The 17732-nt window shown below is 45.0% G+C and overlaps 1 protein-coding gene across 6 annotated transcripts in view; it reads right to left on the minus strand.

Moving 5' to 3' along the window:
- Positions 1 to 17732, minus strand: part of CLCN1 (chloride voltage-gated channel 1) — a 114626-nt gene that overhangs the window by 23786 nt on the left and 73108 nt on the right. For all 6 annotated transcript variants that reach the window (XM_053300582.1, XM_053300579.1, XM_053300580.1 and 3 more), the window contains 6 exons: positions 16553 to 16654; positions 12909 to 12993; positions 11463 to 11612; positions 5410 to 5479; positions 4683 to 4793; positions 4353 to 4566 (listed from right to left, as the gene is read on the minus strand). In XM_053300582.1, coding sequence (XP_053156557.1) covers positions 4353 to 4566; positions 4683 to 4793; positions 5410 to 5479; positions 11463 to 11612; positions 12909 to 12993; positions 16553 to 16654 — 732 coding nt within the window. The remainder of the gene's footprint in view (positions 1 to 4352; positions 4567 to 4682; positions 4794 to 5409; positions 5480 to 11462; positions 11613 to 12908; positions 12994 to 16552; positions 16655 to 17732) is intronic.

The following is a 17732-nucleotide window of genomic DNA, read 5'->3' on the forward strand; positions in this document are numbered from 1 at the left end:
ATAGCCCAAACGAACGATTGTAAGGACCCACTGGTCCGTAGTCACTTTGTCCCAGCTCTCCAAGAATGGGGCCAGGCGAGTCCTGAAGCACCCCAAGTCATTGCTTCTTTTGGAAGGTACCCAAGCGCTGCTTCTGAAAGGCCTGCTTGCTGGGCTGAGTGCCCAACTTGTATTCTGACTGTGGCTTGTTGCCCCCAAAGGACCATTCTGAAGGTGACTGCTGTTGGGAAGGGGCCTTTTACTGTTGATAAGGAGACCACTTGGTGGTTTTCTGTGGTTTAGCAGCCGATAAGGCATACGACATGGAACATGCCGTGCTTCTCAGTTTTTGAACTTTCTGAAGCATGTCATCAGTCTGCTCAGAGAAAAGGCTAGAGCCCTCAAAGGGCAAATTCTCAACCCTAGCACCGGCCTCATAATGCAGTCCAGAGGAACGCAGCCACGCATGTCTTCTGAGCGCCACAGATGTGGCCCTCACTTTAGCCACACATGCCACCGAATGTCGGGCTGAATAAAGTTCTTGTTTTGTCACCTGAATGGCCTCGCAGACAAACGATTTTGCCAGATCCCTCTTGTCCTGTAGTAGGAGATCCAGAAAAGGACCCACCTTCTCCCACAAAAAAGTGGTTATATCGGGCATTATAAGCCTGGTAATTGGCAACCCTCAAGTGGAGGGCTGAGGCAGAATAAAGCCTCCTCCTGAGAGAGTCCAACTTCCTGCCTTCTTTGTCAGTCAGTGTCGACTGGCTGTGACCTCTGGTCCTTTAGGAACATAGGAAACTGTCATATACTGAGTCAGACCATTGGTCTATCTAGCGTTCAGTATTGTCTTCACAGACTGGCAGTGGCTTCTCCAAGGTTTGCTCCATGACAATCAAATTTGGGGTGAGGTGATTTTTCAAAAGGGATGTATCGTCGTTTAATTGCACCCTGTAGAAGTTCTCTAAATGCCTGTTAGGCTGGGAGAGTGTTGTCAGTTTCTTCCAGTGACCCTGGATGACTTTTAACAATGCCAAGTTCAGGGGCAAAGCAGCCGGTACCTTGGCCTCCAAATCGATGAGGCTGAACAACGGGTCCAGCTCTCCCTTCTGCTGGCTCACTCCCAGGGCCAAAGCCATTCAGGTCACATAAGCAGAGTATAGCTTGAGGTCCTCTGACATGGAAACAGGCTTTGAGTCCAACTGAACGTTGAGCGGGGATGAACCCAGAGAAATGACTTCAGAGACCTGGGAGCTAACATTGCTCTCATATTCGGGCTCCAGGGGAGCCAAAGGGTCTTTTGTCATGGGCAACAATCCCGAAAGGGAGCTTGGTTTGCTATCCCGGTTGTCTGGTACCGAAACGGAAAGTTCTACCAGTCTTACTTGGGTAGGCACGGAAGCCTGTTGAAGCGATGGAACTGAAGAGGGCAGTTCGTGATGCTCGTTACGGTCTCTCAGGGAGTGTTGTGGTGAGCAGGAATTCCCTTCCAAGTGTGAGGGGGGTTCACACCAACCCCTCATCATTACTGGTTTCCCATACATGGGATCCTTCGAGTAACGGGACCCATAGCGGGGTCGAGCATAGTCCGAATAGTTCTGATAGTCCGCATAGTCTGCATAGTCCTGATAGTCCACCTGGTATCGGTCACACAATCCAGAGTCCCAGTGCCATGCGCCGTAAGAAGGCTCAACTGCCTCAAGAGGGATCGATATTCTGCCGCCTGGTATTGATCTGAGTATGACTGGTCACGATGGTCCCAGGACCGATCTTGCCAGTAAGTCGAGGCATGATCTTCTGGCTCCCAACAGGCACCATGGTCCCTAAGGAGGATGCGCTCCTGTTGCCTTCAAGGGGATGATTGGCGCCTAGGCAGCCATGATGCATTTTCTGCTGACTTGGTTGGAGAGTGGGCCTCTGAAGACGATGAAGCAAACCCCGGTTAGTCCGTTGTCACCAAACATTCTCTACTTGACCTAGTCTGATCGTGGGCCAAGACCAATGATTCTGCAGCCACAGGCGAGCTAGGCCGCACCAACACCGCCGACTTCTGCACGGGACAATCTGAGGCCACTTGTCTTCTTGGCCACAGGGGCCTCCGACGCAAAAATCTCTTCTGCCTTCTTCTTCTTGGGTATAGGAGGGAGATGTTGACCCGCTGGCAAATCATGATATAACTCCAGTTTCTTCTTTTTTTTTTTATCTTCAGTACCAATCCCGAGGGGTTTGGAGGGGACTTCAGTACCACAGGCACTGGATGCTGAGAGAGATCTTCAGAGTGCACCAGTTCATTTGAAGTTGTCGATGGCTGGGTGGTAGAGGATGCCAAAACCGGTACTGAGGTCAGGTTTTCAGCCTCCACAGGAGCAGTCACCGCACGCTCCAACTGTGTCAATGAAGCCATTTTTACAGACTGCTTCAATGACAAGGCTTCCAAGGACTGGAGAGCCAGATCCCACAGGGCTGCGCGCAGGCGAGAAGCCCTATTTTTGCGAGCCTGCTTTGTGAATTTCTGGCAATGAAGACAGGTCTCGACAATGTGGGACTCCCCCAGGCACAAGACACTCGGTATGAGAATCGGGAAAGGGGATCTTAGATCCACAGCAGATACATTTTTAAAAGTTTGTCGTGCCCGGCATAAACACCGAAGGCTGGCCAGCCACCATGCTCTGTCCCAACTGGGATCAGAGCTCCAAGGAAGGGGGAAACCCACAAAAAAACAAACGCCAAGGAAAAAACGCTACTACGCGAAGAAATAAAGAAAGAATAAAGAAGAAAGGAGAAATTTTTAAACAGAAGCAGGGAGAAAACAATAAGGGAATCGCTAGATCCTACTCATTGCCGAGCTGCAGACTCCATGATGTTCACTGAAGCACGGACAAAGAAAGACTGAGGGGATGAGGAGTGGCGCAGCTGCATATAGTGGGGTTCCCGCCCAAAGCAGGAGAATTGAGCTTGTTAGATTCTGACAAGGTCTCTGCGCAGGTGCATAGACCATTTGTGTAAAAGACACAGACCACATCGAAGAACCCATGTGAGAAGAGGAATTCCTTGAGATACCCTAAGGCAGGGATCCTCAACGTTAGGCCCCCAGATGTTCTTGGACTTCAACTCCCATAATCCCCAGCCAAAGGCCACTGGGCCTGGGGATTATGGGAGTTGAAGTCCAAGAACATCTGGGGGCCCAACGTTGAGGATCCCTGCCCTAGGGCACAGGCCATTGAAGGCTTTGATGGTCCAGACCAGCACTTTAAATCAGAGCCAGTAAAACACTCACAACCCAGAGGGGAGATGCTTCCTATGGCTCACTCTAACTAACAAGCACATTCTGAGCCAAATGAACATTTCTGGCCATTTTTCAAAATTGAGTCAACACAGGGTGTGTAATAGTTTCTCAGTCTGGTGATCACTAAGCTGTGGTTCTAGTAACCAGGTCAACTTCTTTTTGAACAGCCATAACTAATATACCAGGGCGCTTCCCAAATTAGACTCTGCAACGGGGTCACGTTGTATCTCGGAAGTGTGCTTCCACATTTTCTGTAGAGACCACAGTCTCTACGCGGACAGCAGGGTGCCACATTTCCAATGCCTTGTTTCACATTTCCAATGCCTTGTTTTGAATTTAATCGCTACGATATAGAGCTACGATTTCGTATCCAGTGTGGAAAAGTTGCTGTTTTGGGAGGTTGTTAGTTGCTGCAAGACTGCTCCCCTTGCTGTTTCAAATTTAATCGCTGCAATATAGAGCAAGGACATTGTATATCCGGCGTAAGAAAGTTGCTGTTTTTTCGGGTTGTTCGTTTCTGTGAGACTGCTCCCCCTGCTGTTTACATTTTGAACATGACTTGCCTGAATGGAGGAATTTTGCTGCTGTTGAGCAGCTAGGCTGGAAAACGCCCAGGTGAAGGTGATGAAATCACTCCTGGCCATGGATGCTATCAGGACCTCCAAGAGCAAGGCTGTTTCTAAAAGAACTCACCAACTGAGCACTTGATTCTTTTGGGAAAGTGAAATGCCACCCAGAACAAGGGAACTGCTATTTCCCAGATCGACTGGACTGCCAAGCATTAACATCTCCATCATGTTCAGACTGACTTTCAGTTCGTACATATGTAAGGTGACTGTGCTGACATTATAGTGCAAAGCATTCGAATTAGCACCAGAGAACACATTTGTTATAAATCAGAGATAGACTGCTTCGGAGACACTTATTTGATGTAAAAAAGCATGAGAATGGTGGTCATAGTCAATTTCCCACCCCTTCATATTTGGTTTCTGCTTGGTTTCTTGGTGGTTGGAATGATCCCCATTCCCTTCCCACCACCTCAGCCTCTTCTACTCTCTTATCCAGCCCCTCACTCAGAGCCCTGTACCTTATTTGATTCCAGCCCAAGTCAGGCAGGTAGGGCAGTTTCTTCACTTGGATGATGCTGTCATAAAGGCTTGGCTGCAAACTCTGGGCCACCATGTTCGCAAGGATGACGGCCACCATCATGGGCAGGATATGGGAGATCTGACCCGTCAGCTCAAAGCAAATGACTGCTGTGGACACCGTGTGGCTCACTGCACCTGTCAGGGCTGCAGCTCCTTTCCCAAATACAGGACATGGAGAAAGAGGAGAAAGCTAATATCATTTAGACTAGAGCTGGAGTCAGATATGGAAATGAAAGCTTCCAGCCACAGAAAAAAGGATGTGGACTTACCAATTACTGCATAACCTCCAGGGAGAATTTTGTAAACAATGCCATCGAAGATGATCCCATCAGGAAAAAACCAGGCCATTATTTCACCAACCAGCCGTCCAAAGGCAGCTCCTAAAAGCCACCATGAGACCCTTGGTTAATGCCCACAAGCCCAGAAAAATAGCCATTTTCTTTCTTTATAGTGTCAGCTTTGCTAACGGGATACAGAGAAATAGTCTGTCTCAGGAGTGGTTGGTAGGCACAGTCCTTGGTCAGCAAGGATGTAGTAGATACTGAGGAGATGCCAATACAGGGTCTGAGTGGCTATCACATTGGTATTTTGTCCAGAGAGAAAGAACAGTGAGCTTCCTACTATCCCGGAGAGCTCACCCGTAGTTCAAGAAGCCTATACCTCAATTTGATGGAAGTGTCAGGTTTTAAATCCTGGCTTCCTATTCTGACCACATGTGATTTAACGAGTCGAAAGGCGTTGACACAGGAGCCATATGAAGAGGAGCAGGACGGGTCAGCATTTCTGAGTTATGGGGAGTGGCTAGTGTGAGAAGGAGCAGGGGATGAGAAGCTGGCTACTAGAAGTGTTATGGGGAGGGGAGCTAGTAGGGCCCCAGTTTTCTCACAGAAGCACTGTTCACTTTGATCTGCATCTCTGTCAGCTCTTCCCTCTGTCATAATCCCAGCCTGTGGGGAATCCCTCTCTGAGAAGCCTCAGGCAAAGATTGAAACTCACCCAGCACAAACACAGGCATGAAGCCTCCACAGGGAATCGGCATGGTAGTGGCGACGACAGACATCCAGAACTAGGACAGAGGTGACAGGCAGCACTAGTTAGTGTGTGTGGCACTGGCCTCTCTCACAGCTCCACTGAACTGAGTCAGAAGTGGTCTGAGGGGAGCCTGACAGATGCAGGGAAGGGGCAAAGGAGCGGGGGATGCTGGGGAGTGAAAAGGCAATGAGGGCAATTCATGCAAGCTATGCACACACCATAGGGTGGCCAAATACCCAGGACGGGGGAAATCACCTTCTGAGATGGATACGGGACCAGTTTGCTTTTAACCCTCACAATATGTGCCCTAGCAATGCATTCCCTGGCTCTGCCCCCTTTCAGTTCCACAGTTCCTCTCTCCATTCTGTTAACTAAGCTGCAAAACGTTTGTAAATCTGTTCTTGGAGGTTTAAGAAACATATGTTTATCATGGGCTTCTGTGCAAAACAAAAAACAAAACAAACACACACATACCCCACAATACCTCATGCTTAAGCACACAAATAATTACTGCATAAATATTGGTCTCTTTAGCTATTGTTTTGCCTCAAGTCTTGCTTGATGAGATTCGGGACCTGAGCAAAGAACTGAACACTCTCAGTGACTGTGGATTTTCTTTGAATGGACAATTCACACAGGGGTGGAGTCCAGGTCCTGGTGTGTGTGTGTGTGTGTGTGTGAGAGAGAGAGAGAGAGAGAGAGAGAGAGAGAGAAATGGCTGTATAACAGTTACAATTGAGAGAATTAGTCAGAAAAGAAGGGGGGACTTTGAGTTTCTAGCTGTGGAGTTAGCTAAAATGGGGGTGCAGTCGGGGGGGCACAAGAATGGCTCTCTAGGAATCACAGGCATTGCTAGCAGATATGCTACCCACATATGAGTACCTGTTTGCTTCCACTGTTCTGTTTGTGTAAAAAAAAAAAGCAAATGCTACCAAAACACCACAAGACTTCTGTGCTTTCTCTCTCACCCAAAGGAAACAAAACCCTGTGGACCTGTCCCTGGAACCTCTCACCACCCAGAAGTCAGAAGGGTGTAACTATATTTTGCTTGTGTGGGTCTCAGTTAAGTTCTGGAGGAGGACTTCTCAAAGTTCACGCAGTGCATAAGACACACTTAGATTAATGCTGGCATAGTGGTTACTGGTTGGTAGTGGAATAACACCGAACATTTGGAGACTATTCGTCCTCAAAATTTTCAAAGGAATAATGGACAGCAGGGAGTGGGTGGCAGGGACTGTATTTCAGCTTTACATGACGCCAGTTCCATTCAGCAAGCCTCCCTAACATATGTTCAGGTAGGAAAACATGATTAATAATGTAGGCTGCGGGCCAGGTTGTTCAGGAAACCTCTTGGTTTTGAGCTGAAGAGTTCCAGTCGGCAACTGCAAATAGGAATTAGTCTTTGAAAACCTGGCAACTGAGAACTGAACAGGGACACAAACATCTTGCTAGAAGGCTGAGCCAGCAAAAGCCTGGCTAAATTTTCCAGGCTTCCCTTAGTAACAGAAATCAAATCTGGAGCTCTCTCTCTATGAATGCTATGCATCCATATTTACTTTTAAGTTTGCACTAAGCTGTATCAGCCATACAGAGCAGGAGCCCCTGACAGTACTGTTTGTGATCTCGAGTAATACAGAAGAGGGATGTGCACGGAACCAGCTAGCCCAGTTCAGTTTGAGTGTGAGTTGCACTCAAACATGACCAGGCCAATTCGGTCCGGCCCCTTCAAACCCGCCCCCACCGGTCGGTCCAGTCTGGGGGTTCACAATTTTTTAAAAAGAAAATTAAAAATAATTTTTTTTAGTACCTGTAGCCCCTTCGGGGGGCTTCCTAAAGGCTGCAGGTGTGTGTGTGTGTGCATGCAAAGGTGTCCCCCCCCCCGCCGGCCATGTTTATCACCACCGTGGCCTGTAAAACCTCCCTTTTTTGCACAGAAATTGAAAGACAATAAAATGCCCTCAAAAGAAGACTGGCTGATAAAAATTTTGGAATATGCTGAGATGGCAAAACTTACAGCACTTATAAGAGACGAAAATTTGGAATGTTTCAAGGAAGATTGGGAACCATTTTTTACTTTACTTAAAGAACTATTTTTCTAACATGGACCTTTCAGCAGGGTTTGAAATATAGTAATAACAGCAGGTTGGGTAGGGTAAAATTGAGTAGCAATGTGGAGTATATATGTTTTGAATTATTATAGCAATGGTTTATATGTATAGTTAACATGAACCGCGCAGACTGGTAAGTGGGAAGTCAATATTTACTTAATTAAATGTAATTGGATTGTTAAGATATTGTAAAAACCAATACAATTTTAAAATGTAAAACCTTCCTTTTTGGCCCATTTGAGCCTCTGTAGATTGGCGCGGTGGCCATTTTGCCTGCCGACATGCATGCTCAAATGGCCTCTGAGAGCCCTGGTTGGCTGATACGTCAGCAACGTCCATTTCTAGAGGTGAATGACCTTAAAACAGTGGTACATATGCTGGTAACCTCCAGGCTTGTCTACTGTAATACGCTCTATGTGGGGCTGCCTTTGTATGTAGTCCAGAAACTACAATTGGTACAGAATGCGGCAGCCAGATTGGTCTCTGGGACAAAACAAAGGGACCACATAACACCGGTTCTAAAAGAACTGCACTGGCTGCCAATATGTTTCCGGGTGAAATACAAAGTGCTGGTTATTTCCTATAAAGCCCTTAATGGCTTGGGTCCAGGCTATTTAAGAGAGCACTTCCTTTGTCACGAATCCTGCTGCCTGTTACGATCTTCTGGAGAGGTACGGTTACAGTTGCCACTGGCTCATTTGCTGGTGACCCAGGGCTGGGCTTTCTCTGTGGCTGCCCCAGGGCTCTGGAATATGCTCCCTGGTGAAATAAGAGCATCTCCTTCTCTGTTTGTTTTCAGGAAGAACCTCAAGACCCTCCTGTTCTCTCAGGCTTTTAATTAGAATTCATTTTAATAATTTTAAAAAACTTGTTTTAATATTTTTATTTTATTGTTTTTATTGTTATGTATTTTAATTTGTGACTTTTAAATATTTTAAATTTTGTACACCGCCTAGAGATATACATATCAGGAGGTATGAAAATAGGATGAAATAAATAAATAAATAAATAAATAAATATATGAGTGGTGTCATCACCGTACCGTAGTGCAAGCTATTGATGTTTCTTCCTCGAACTTTAAAACCACACTCATCTTCTTCCAATCCAGGTTCTCTCAGTATATGTTCAGCATATAAGTTGAATAAATACAGAGAAAGTACCCAAAACAAACAGAGAAGGAGATACTCTTATTTCACCAGGGAGCATATTCCAGAGCCCTGGGGCAGCCACAGAGAAAGCCCGGTCCTGGGTCACCATCAAACGAGCTGGTGGCAACCGTAACCGGACCTCTCCAGAAGATCATAACGGGCGGCAGGGAATACGACAAAGATCATTCCAGATGCCTTTAGCTGGGCAGCTGGGATGACGCTACCGGGAGTATACCTCCTGGCATACTTCGCTCATCCCTCCCAGGAACACACACACACACCCCGCCACGATGAGGCAGCATAGCAGGACTAGAGCGGGGGGGGAGCATTTTGTGTATCAAGAAGAAGAAGAAGAAGAAGAAGAAGAAGAAGAAGAAGAAGAAGAAGAAGAAGAGCTGGGCTTGGGGAGGAACTGGGCTATTTGCTCTTGGGCTGGGCCTGGACTACACAACTGACAAGACATGGATATCACTAGATGACCAGGTTTGCTCGGAATGTAAAAAAATACATCATTTCCCTATCAGCTAGGGCTTAACTTTGACACTTGGAGATGTTGTAATGCAACAAAACCCTAGAAATGTTTGAAGATTTCAGATAATATCAAACAGGAAAGTCTTAATCTCTCAGACATACCAGACAGTTTACGGCAGAGCTCTGCATTTTAGTCATCCTGAAATGAGGCAACATTGCCTAAGTAAAGGTTTTCTGATGCACAACCTTTTCCTCCCTTTCCCACTTTCTGGCCTCTGAAAAGGCAGAAGGTGAGTAAATGAGAGTAGATGGAAGCAGGGGTGGAGCTACCGGTGTTTGCCCATGTCCAAGGAACACAGCCACAGGGGAGGGGGGCATCGAGGGGGGAAAGAAAATGGCTCTATATCGGTCAGAGGTTAAATGGGGGAGCGGCACTTTGCTGCACCCCAAGGCACAAATGAGGCTTGGGCAGGGCCTGCCGCTTCCTCATGTGCATGCATGTCTGAAAATGAAAGCCTCTCTCCCTCTCTCTCTCTCAGCATGCCTGGTCCACTCGGCTGTGTTGGGTGCATTAGTGAAGGAAGGAAGGAAGGAAGGAAGGAAGGAAGGAATTCATATGGCTGTAAGCTATGTAGGCAACAGGGAGATTAGGAAGACACCAAGCACATAGACTGTGCCACTAGTACTGAAACCACCATTCTGCAGCTTGCTATGTGACATACTGAGGAAACAGCATGGGCTCTGATTATATGCTGTGTGCCAAGATATAACAACCTCTCTGCTTTTCCCCAGTCGTGGGTCACATCCCACCAACTGAGGACCAACTGGCTAGCCCACCTTCTTTCCCTGCTCCTGTCACAGAGAGAAGGGAAGGGAGGCATCCGATGCAGACTGCTGCCATACCAGGACCCGTTAGCTCTACTGCGTTATTGCAGCTGGAATCATGACTAAAAGAGTGCTTCTACAAGGCACTGGATGACACGATGTGCAGTGCAACATGGGCATTAGAAATGGGCCAGCGCTGCTGCACATGTAAAAGTAAGCTCTGGCGGTGTTGTGCAACAGCATAGTCAAGCAACTATTTAAAACAAAGTGTGTGCTCTGGAAACAATAGAAGTGCCATTGCAGAAGTGCTCATGTGCTGTCTTAAGTAGTTTTGTAACTGCACTCTTGCACAAAAACCCCAGGACTGACTTTTCCATGTGCAGCACTGCTGGCCAGTCAGCTACACTGGTGTTGCACTGCGCATCATGCCAGCCATTTAAGGTAGGGTTATATTCCACACAAAACTACAGCAAGACCTACGAATTCTGGCATGTTCCCACTGTGTTTACTCAGAAGCAGGTTCCATTCAGCAAAGGTCCCATTTCTCCCTGCAATGGTCCCTTTAATTAGTAGCCTTCTGCTTGGCTGCCCTCCTTTGGTAATTGTGATAGTAAAGAATAAAATAATTAATAGAAGTTCTGGCTGCTAAGAAGAAAGCAGTTATTAAAGCACACACACCCTCCCCGAAGGGTACAGGAATTGATCAGAGTAATCTATCCTGGATACTTGTATACTGTTTTATTGTGTGTAATTATCAGCCACTATTTGTGTATATTTGTTCTGGTTTTTTATCTTTTGGCTGGCCAATGGTTGTAATAAAAACTGACTGACTGATCAAATCAATGGCAATTCAGGTAAGTCATGGATGTGAGTGTGCAGGAAGCAATAAATTAGCCACTTTAAATGAAACAGGCAAGGAGGAAGCTACTTATTAAAGGACAGTAGCCCTAAAAAGCCTCAATTGCATTTTGCCAGTCCACACTGGACAGCCTATGGATGCAATTGCATTTTAAAACAAACAAAAAATGCACAACTAAGACTAAATAAAGACAGGTGGAAAATACAGAAAATACAGGAATATAATGGCTTGGCAATGATGTTGCTTGGAATCTCAGAAAAAAATCTTGAGTGAACTTTATGTCTGTTCCAGACTAAATGGCTAGCATGGAAGTCACCATGATATCACTGCCTGCTCTCCTCCATGTCCTGGGGTGAGTAGCAGGCTCATCTGCTACTTTAAACTACCCTCCCATAAAACCAATTCAGTTGGCCTGGATCAAAAGAACGCACCTGGTCCAAGGAATGAAAATCTACCATTCATTTGCTCTAGAAAGTGATGGACCACTTCTCTAGGAACTGGAGAGTTCAGAGCTCTCTGCTCCTGTTACGGGAAAATGGCCACCAACTGTGATGGAAGTGAGGAAGGGGCAGGCATATATCCAATACAGTCAGGTAGACTGCCTACCTTCATGAGAAAGAAGAGGAGAATGATGACAAACACACTGACATTGGGATGGATCCAAACTGCAGACCTCCCCAAGATCTGGGGGTCCTCTGTGTGCTTTACCCAAGTAAAGTTATCAAACAGAGTGCTGATGGCTTCCCTGGGCATCAACTGTAAGGAGAAAAAGCATTAAGGGACTAGTCTTTCACCACAAAGAAAAGGGTACTCTGTTTTGAACTCTGTATACTCTGTGCTAAAAATAAAAGAAAATCCCACTGCATGGAGGCAATCCAAATTCAATAACAAACGAAATTCTGTGATCTGTATAAATGATGCAAATTGACCCAATTTGCTTGCTTTTTTAAATTTTGCATTCTCTGGCTTCTGAGATTTGAGGCATTGCCAACATACGTTCAAATATATCAGTGCAACCACAGAAAAAAATGTTTGTTTTTGGGCTGATCATTATCACATTCGGCAGCTTTTCTGCACTCTTGCAGAGTTGTAGCACATACAGTACTTTATGTGGTGCCTTGATTATGTTTGGCTGAGAATTACCAAGGTTCTGCCTACCCTTACAAAAACAATTACATGTTCGGTAGTCTATTCAATTCCCCCCATAATGCAAGGTGTCAAGGCTTCCTTCCTTAGGCCCTTCCTCCCTGAGAAAAGGCTTCTCCAGGAAACAGGGAGCAGTCATTCTGAAACCAAAGGGGCTGTAATGAGGAAAAACAGATTCTGCAAGCTCACTGTAAACAGAATAAAGGGCAGTTTGAAGCAAGCATTGTGTGTGCTAGGTAAGTGGAGGTGCATTTATCTGAGCAGTTTGCCACTGATTGAAAGCAGGAATTATTGCTGGATATGCTTCTACAGCTGTAGAATTCTCACTTAATCAGCAGCAATATTTTGGCATTACTGTACTGTTGTTCCTCTTATTATTTATTTATTAACTATTTTACATTTTTATATCCCGCTCTTCCTCCAAGGAGCCCACAGCGGTGTACTACACACTTGAGTTTCTCTTTCACAACAACCCTGTGAAGTAGGTTAGACTGAGAGAGAAGTGACTGGCCCAGAGTCACCCAGCTCATTTTATGGCTGAATGGGGATTTGAACTCGGGTCTCCCCAGTCCTAGTCCAGCACTCTAACCACTACACCACGCTGGCTCTCCTAGGATGCTTGAAAGAAACAATGAAAATGGTTTTGGGGACAGAGTAGCTAATTTGTCTTCCTGTGCAGTAAAAGATGGATAGGGCACCCTTTTGAAAGACAGATGGAATAGCCACTGTTTTTTCCTTACCAGAGAGCAACAGTTTAGTTTATTTTGCAAGGGATAGCACAAGCAGTAGAGAAGTGTGGAAGTAAGCTACTGCTATTTGAAGGGTTGCAAACAACCTCATGCTGAAAACATTGTACCCTTCATTCTAGGAAATAGGTCACATTTATAGACACAACAGTGTTCTCACCTCTCCAGCCATAAACTGTCCAAAGCCTGGGGGGAATGTCACTGATGCTATGAGGAAGGTAATGACCCCTGGATATACAAGGCGGCTAAAATAGAAAAAGAACAGACGTTAGGTAGACTGCAAAGCATGCTGGTCTCTGAAAGGGAACTGTGATGGTGGGGTTGAGTCAGGAAGGGACTTTCTAAAAGGTGAACAAACACAGACTGTAATGAGTGAGATGGATGTACCTTCTCCTGAGAGTCATTATGGGCTCTCTAGGCAACTCCCGCAAGGTACCCGGCGGCAGAGTATTCTGTTTTAAGTAACACTGAGTCCTTTGAGGCATCAATATGTTTTAAATGTAAGATAACTGGTCAGGCAGCACTTTATCTGTGCCAAGGTGGTTTTTTTTTTTTTTTAGTTTTTTAAAAGCTGTGCATGCAAACAGAAATGTGCTGCTTGCTCGCACACTGTTCTGTTACATTAAAGAGTACATTTTACATCAGTAAAGAGAAAAAAATAGGAAGAAAGAGAAGTGTGTGCAGCTTCTTGCAATTGTTACATCTTGTTCTTTTGCTTTAAAGACAAGCATTGTTTATGGGTTCCCTTCGACTCAGAGGACCCCATTGCTCAACCATGCAAAATGCTGGGAAGAGAAGTGGCAGGGAATTGGCATCGGGTGTAATTAAAGTCTCTCATTTCCCCCTTATGCTTGTACAAACCCTGTGCAAAACACTGAATCCCTTTGGAGTGGTTTCTAAATGTGCAATTACAGTCACCCCCTGCCAACCACGGGTTTCCCAGTCATGGTTCTGAGTATCCGCGACTGGGAAATTGTGGCAGGTCTTGCCAACAGTGACTCAAATATCCGCGGTTTGGTGAGGATTTTTGGCAATTGGTTGGTGGTTTTTTTGCAATTTCCGGGGGTCAGGGGTGATTTTCAAGGGTTGGTGATTTTCAGGGGTTCTCCTTCACTCCTTGTGCTGATTTGGGGAGATTTGGAGGGATTTTTTTCTATTCTTTACTGCATTTTGCTGTCCTTTCGTGACCGCAGTTCCCCTAACCTACTGTTTGCCATTGATTTTAATGGCTTATCAACCGCAAATTTGCCAACCGTGAGGTTTTCCTGGAACGGAACCCTCGCGTTTGGCTAGGGATGACTGTACTACTGTTTACATACTGGGGCTGAGTTAGGAGAGTGGGGAGAATGCTAAGGGCAGTGTCTCTTTCTCATAGGGACAGAAAGGAGCCCAGGGAACCACTTCAGTGTTTCCTTGCAACCAGAGATGGGTAAGCTGAGGGCAGTGGTCACAAGCCTTGTCTTGCTAGTGTAGACCAAGGGCCAGCCTTTTGTTCCCAACTGTAGCCAGACAGATTCGTTCAAAAGCAGAGCATAAAGCAGATGCCCATCCTCTGTTATTTGTCCCCAGCATCTGTTACTCAAAGGTTACTTCTAAACATGGATCCTCTATGCACTTCTCCAAGCCTCCGTTTTAAAAAAGAACCTAAGCTAGCGGGTCATGGTGGATGACTATATTTTGAATATATGAAGCTTCCTTAATACTGAACAAGAGCACTGGACCATCTGGCCCACTGTCCACTTTGACTGGCAAGGGCTCAGATTAATGGTCTTTCCCGAGCCTGTTGCATGAGAGCTATTTTAATTGGAGATGCCAGGGACTGAACTGGAGACTTTTTGCATGCAAAGTACATGCTTACCACTGAGCTATGCCCCCACAATCCCATTATGATCCTCACATCCATGTTCATCATTTGGCGATTACAATAGCAAGTGGTGACTTGCATGTGTGAATGAATCATCAGAGATGAAATGACACAGGCAAATTTTTATAATACTTCATACCAACAGTGCTTTCCAATGAATTAAATTCATACATTCTCCTACGAATTGATTGAATTCAATCATTTAGTACTGATACACAGTTAAATGTAGCAATCGACTATTGTTCATGCATAGGAGGCTAGAACCAAAGTCTGTTTCAAATCTGTCAGATATTTCACAGAAAAACTTCTCTTTCTCTGTGTCTGAGGGCCAAAGTAGGTGTGATGTGGGAGATCTGTAAAAAGGATCTCCCACAATTTAAAACAAGTTTATAGCAGCTGTTCTCAGCGGGAGAACAATTGGGATTGGGACAAGAGTGAAGGAGAGAATGGCTTAAACATTTCCAAGGTGTCATTTTCATAATTAAAATTTACACACCCACCCATCCCAAACACCTGCTATTTATTCTGCAGGGCAAAATACACAGCTATCATATGGGTATTCTGCATGTTTTGTCCTGTGGGCAAACAGCAATTTCGGAGGGGCTGATTGTAGTCAAGAGAATGGTGGGTGGGGGGAGAAGAAATAAATCCACCTTCCCTAGAACCTGTCTCCCACCCTCCATGGCTGTTATTAACACTTTTAAAATTGTAGGAGACAATGGCCAGCAATCAGACTAACAATGTGCTGGTGGAAGGGCAAGGGGAAAGAGGTGATGTTTGGTGATCCTCTCCACTTCCCCCAGTTCACCCTTTGCTTCCTAAATATATGTTCCGGAGGGTCCCATAACTCTCAAAAATATATTTTCAGGAGGCACAGGCAGCTACAAGGGGAAGGGGGGATAATAAACAATTGCCCCTCCCTTTGCATGATGAAAAATGCTCTTCCACCAGCACATTATTAGTCTGGATGTTGGCCACTATTCACAAATCACCTGCCACACATCTGGTTTGTCAGATGCCGTTTACTGGGACTCTAAACATCAGGCAGCAAAAGAGAGCTCCCCTTTCATTTACAGTCAGTGACTGACATCTTTACTAACGAAGCACACGTTAGGAGCGTCTGCTCTGCCATGACGCACTGGGAAACCACACTCAACTCCCTAGTCCTCCTTCATGGGCTAATGCTACCGAGCATTCCAGAAGCGTTTTGTGAGAGTGGAAACTTGTTGCTGGCCCTCAGTGACATGTTTCTGCTCTTACTGGGTGCTTCTGGAGCACAAGCAGCGCTGGAAACTATTAGCGGCTTGCACAACAGCACAAGTGCAGGAGTAGCGGGGCGGGGGCTGCTGTATTTGAATAATGGTCAGAGTATGTTCACCAAAACTTATTTGTTTGAGATTTTAAAACATAGACGGCAAGTATGATCTGGTCAAATCTGAGAACTGAAAATTAAGAACTGCAAAAATGTAAACAGGAAATGAACTCAATGAAATAAATGGGTCTTAAGTACATGCATTTATATTTGGCAGGATCTTGCGCAATCCAACTGGATTTAATTTAATGATATCTGTTTTCTACAAATCAAAAAAGCACCATGATATTTTAGACAGCCATCTCCCTAAAATTTATTCTAAAATAAACTGGATGTCATAAAAACCTTATGATTGACTTCCCTGTCCTCAAAATTCCCTGTCCTAAAATGAACATCTATCTGGTAAATACACCTCACACTTGTGGCTTATGAAAAAGAAATCCTACCTCCAAACTGTCCATATAAAAATCTAGAGCGATGCAATATACATTCTCTGTAGTAGTTGCTGATGCTTCTTTACTTCACATTTAATCCTATTGGCCTAAAATCAAGGTAGGGGCACTGATACAATGTGAGTGCTGCCAGCCTTGGGTTCAAAGAGAGAATAATTGTGCAAATGTATACTCACTATTTGGTTAGGAATTGACTTAGGGCTGTATGTCGTCGGACAGACAAAACCACCTGCCGATTGAAGTAAACAAAAAATGCTCCCAGGAACCCAGAGCAGATTCTAGGGTGGAAGACATTAAAAAATAATAATAATTAACCTGGGTATTGTCAACCTTTAAATTACCTTTTAAATTGATTTTACATAAGAGGAGCCTTTCTTTATCCAACCAAGGTGGGTTCACCTAGTCCAACATCCTTTTTCTTACAAAACAGGACAACTACAGTGCTGAGAAAATGTTTGTGAACCACCTAGGTTGGTCTGCATTTTAGCACAATTCTTATTCAAAGCATGGTTAGATCCCAAGCGAAACACTGATAAGAGAGAAAGGCAACCCCAATGAATAAGTAATTCAGGCAAAAAGGATATATTTTAAATATTCACTAAACAGAAAGAGACAACAACAAACAACCTTGTATGAAAAAGTATGTGAACCTTTCATTCAGTAACTGGTGGCACCTACTTGAGCAGCAATAACTGCAACTAAACATTTCCAGTAAAACCGGTGATCAGTCTCTCACATTGTCTTGGAGGAATCTTGGCCCATTCTTCCATACAAAACTGTTTCCATTCTGTGACATTTGAGGGTTTCCTTGCAGATACAGCTTGCTTCAGATCTTGCCACAACATTTCAATAGGGTTTAGGTTGGGACTTTGAATTCCTCACTCCAAAACATAAAATCTCTTCTTCTTCAGCCATTCTGTGACTTACTTGAATTGACAACGTTTAGGGGCATTGTCTTGCTGCATTACCCACTTTCGGCTCTGCTTCAGCTCATGGACAGATAGCCTGACATGGTCCTCTAGGATATTCTTGATTCCATCAGTAGGGTAAGCTGTTCAGGTCCTGACGCAGCAAGGCAGCCCTAAACCATGATGCCTCCACCACCGTGCCTGACAGTCAGAATAAGGTTCTTAATGTGGAAGGCAGTGTTTGGTTTTCGCCAAACAAAATTGTGTCCAAAAAGCTCAATTTTTGATTCTAGATGACCCATTCCAGATTATTCTGGACATCTGGATGACCCACAGGGCTTCTGGAATAATGTTCTTTGAACAGATGAAACAAGAACTGAACTTTTGTACCACTTCTGTCAGAAGATCAGGGATGTCATTTTTCAATGCTCTCCATAAAAAATAAAAA

The sequence above is a fragment of the Hemicordylus capensis genome, chromosome 2 (genome assembly GCF_027244095.1).
Source record: "Hemicordylus capensis ecotype Gifberg chromosome 2, rHemCap1.1.pri, whole genome shotgun sequence".
Lineage (NCBI taxonomy): Eukaryota > Metazoa > Chordata > Lepidosauria > Squamata > Cordylidae > Hemicordylus > Hemicordylus capensis.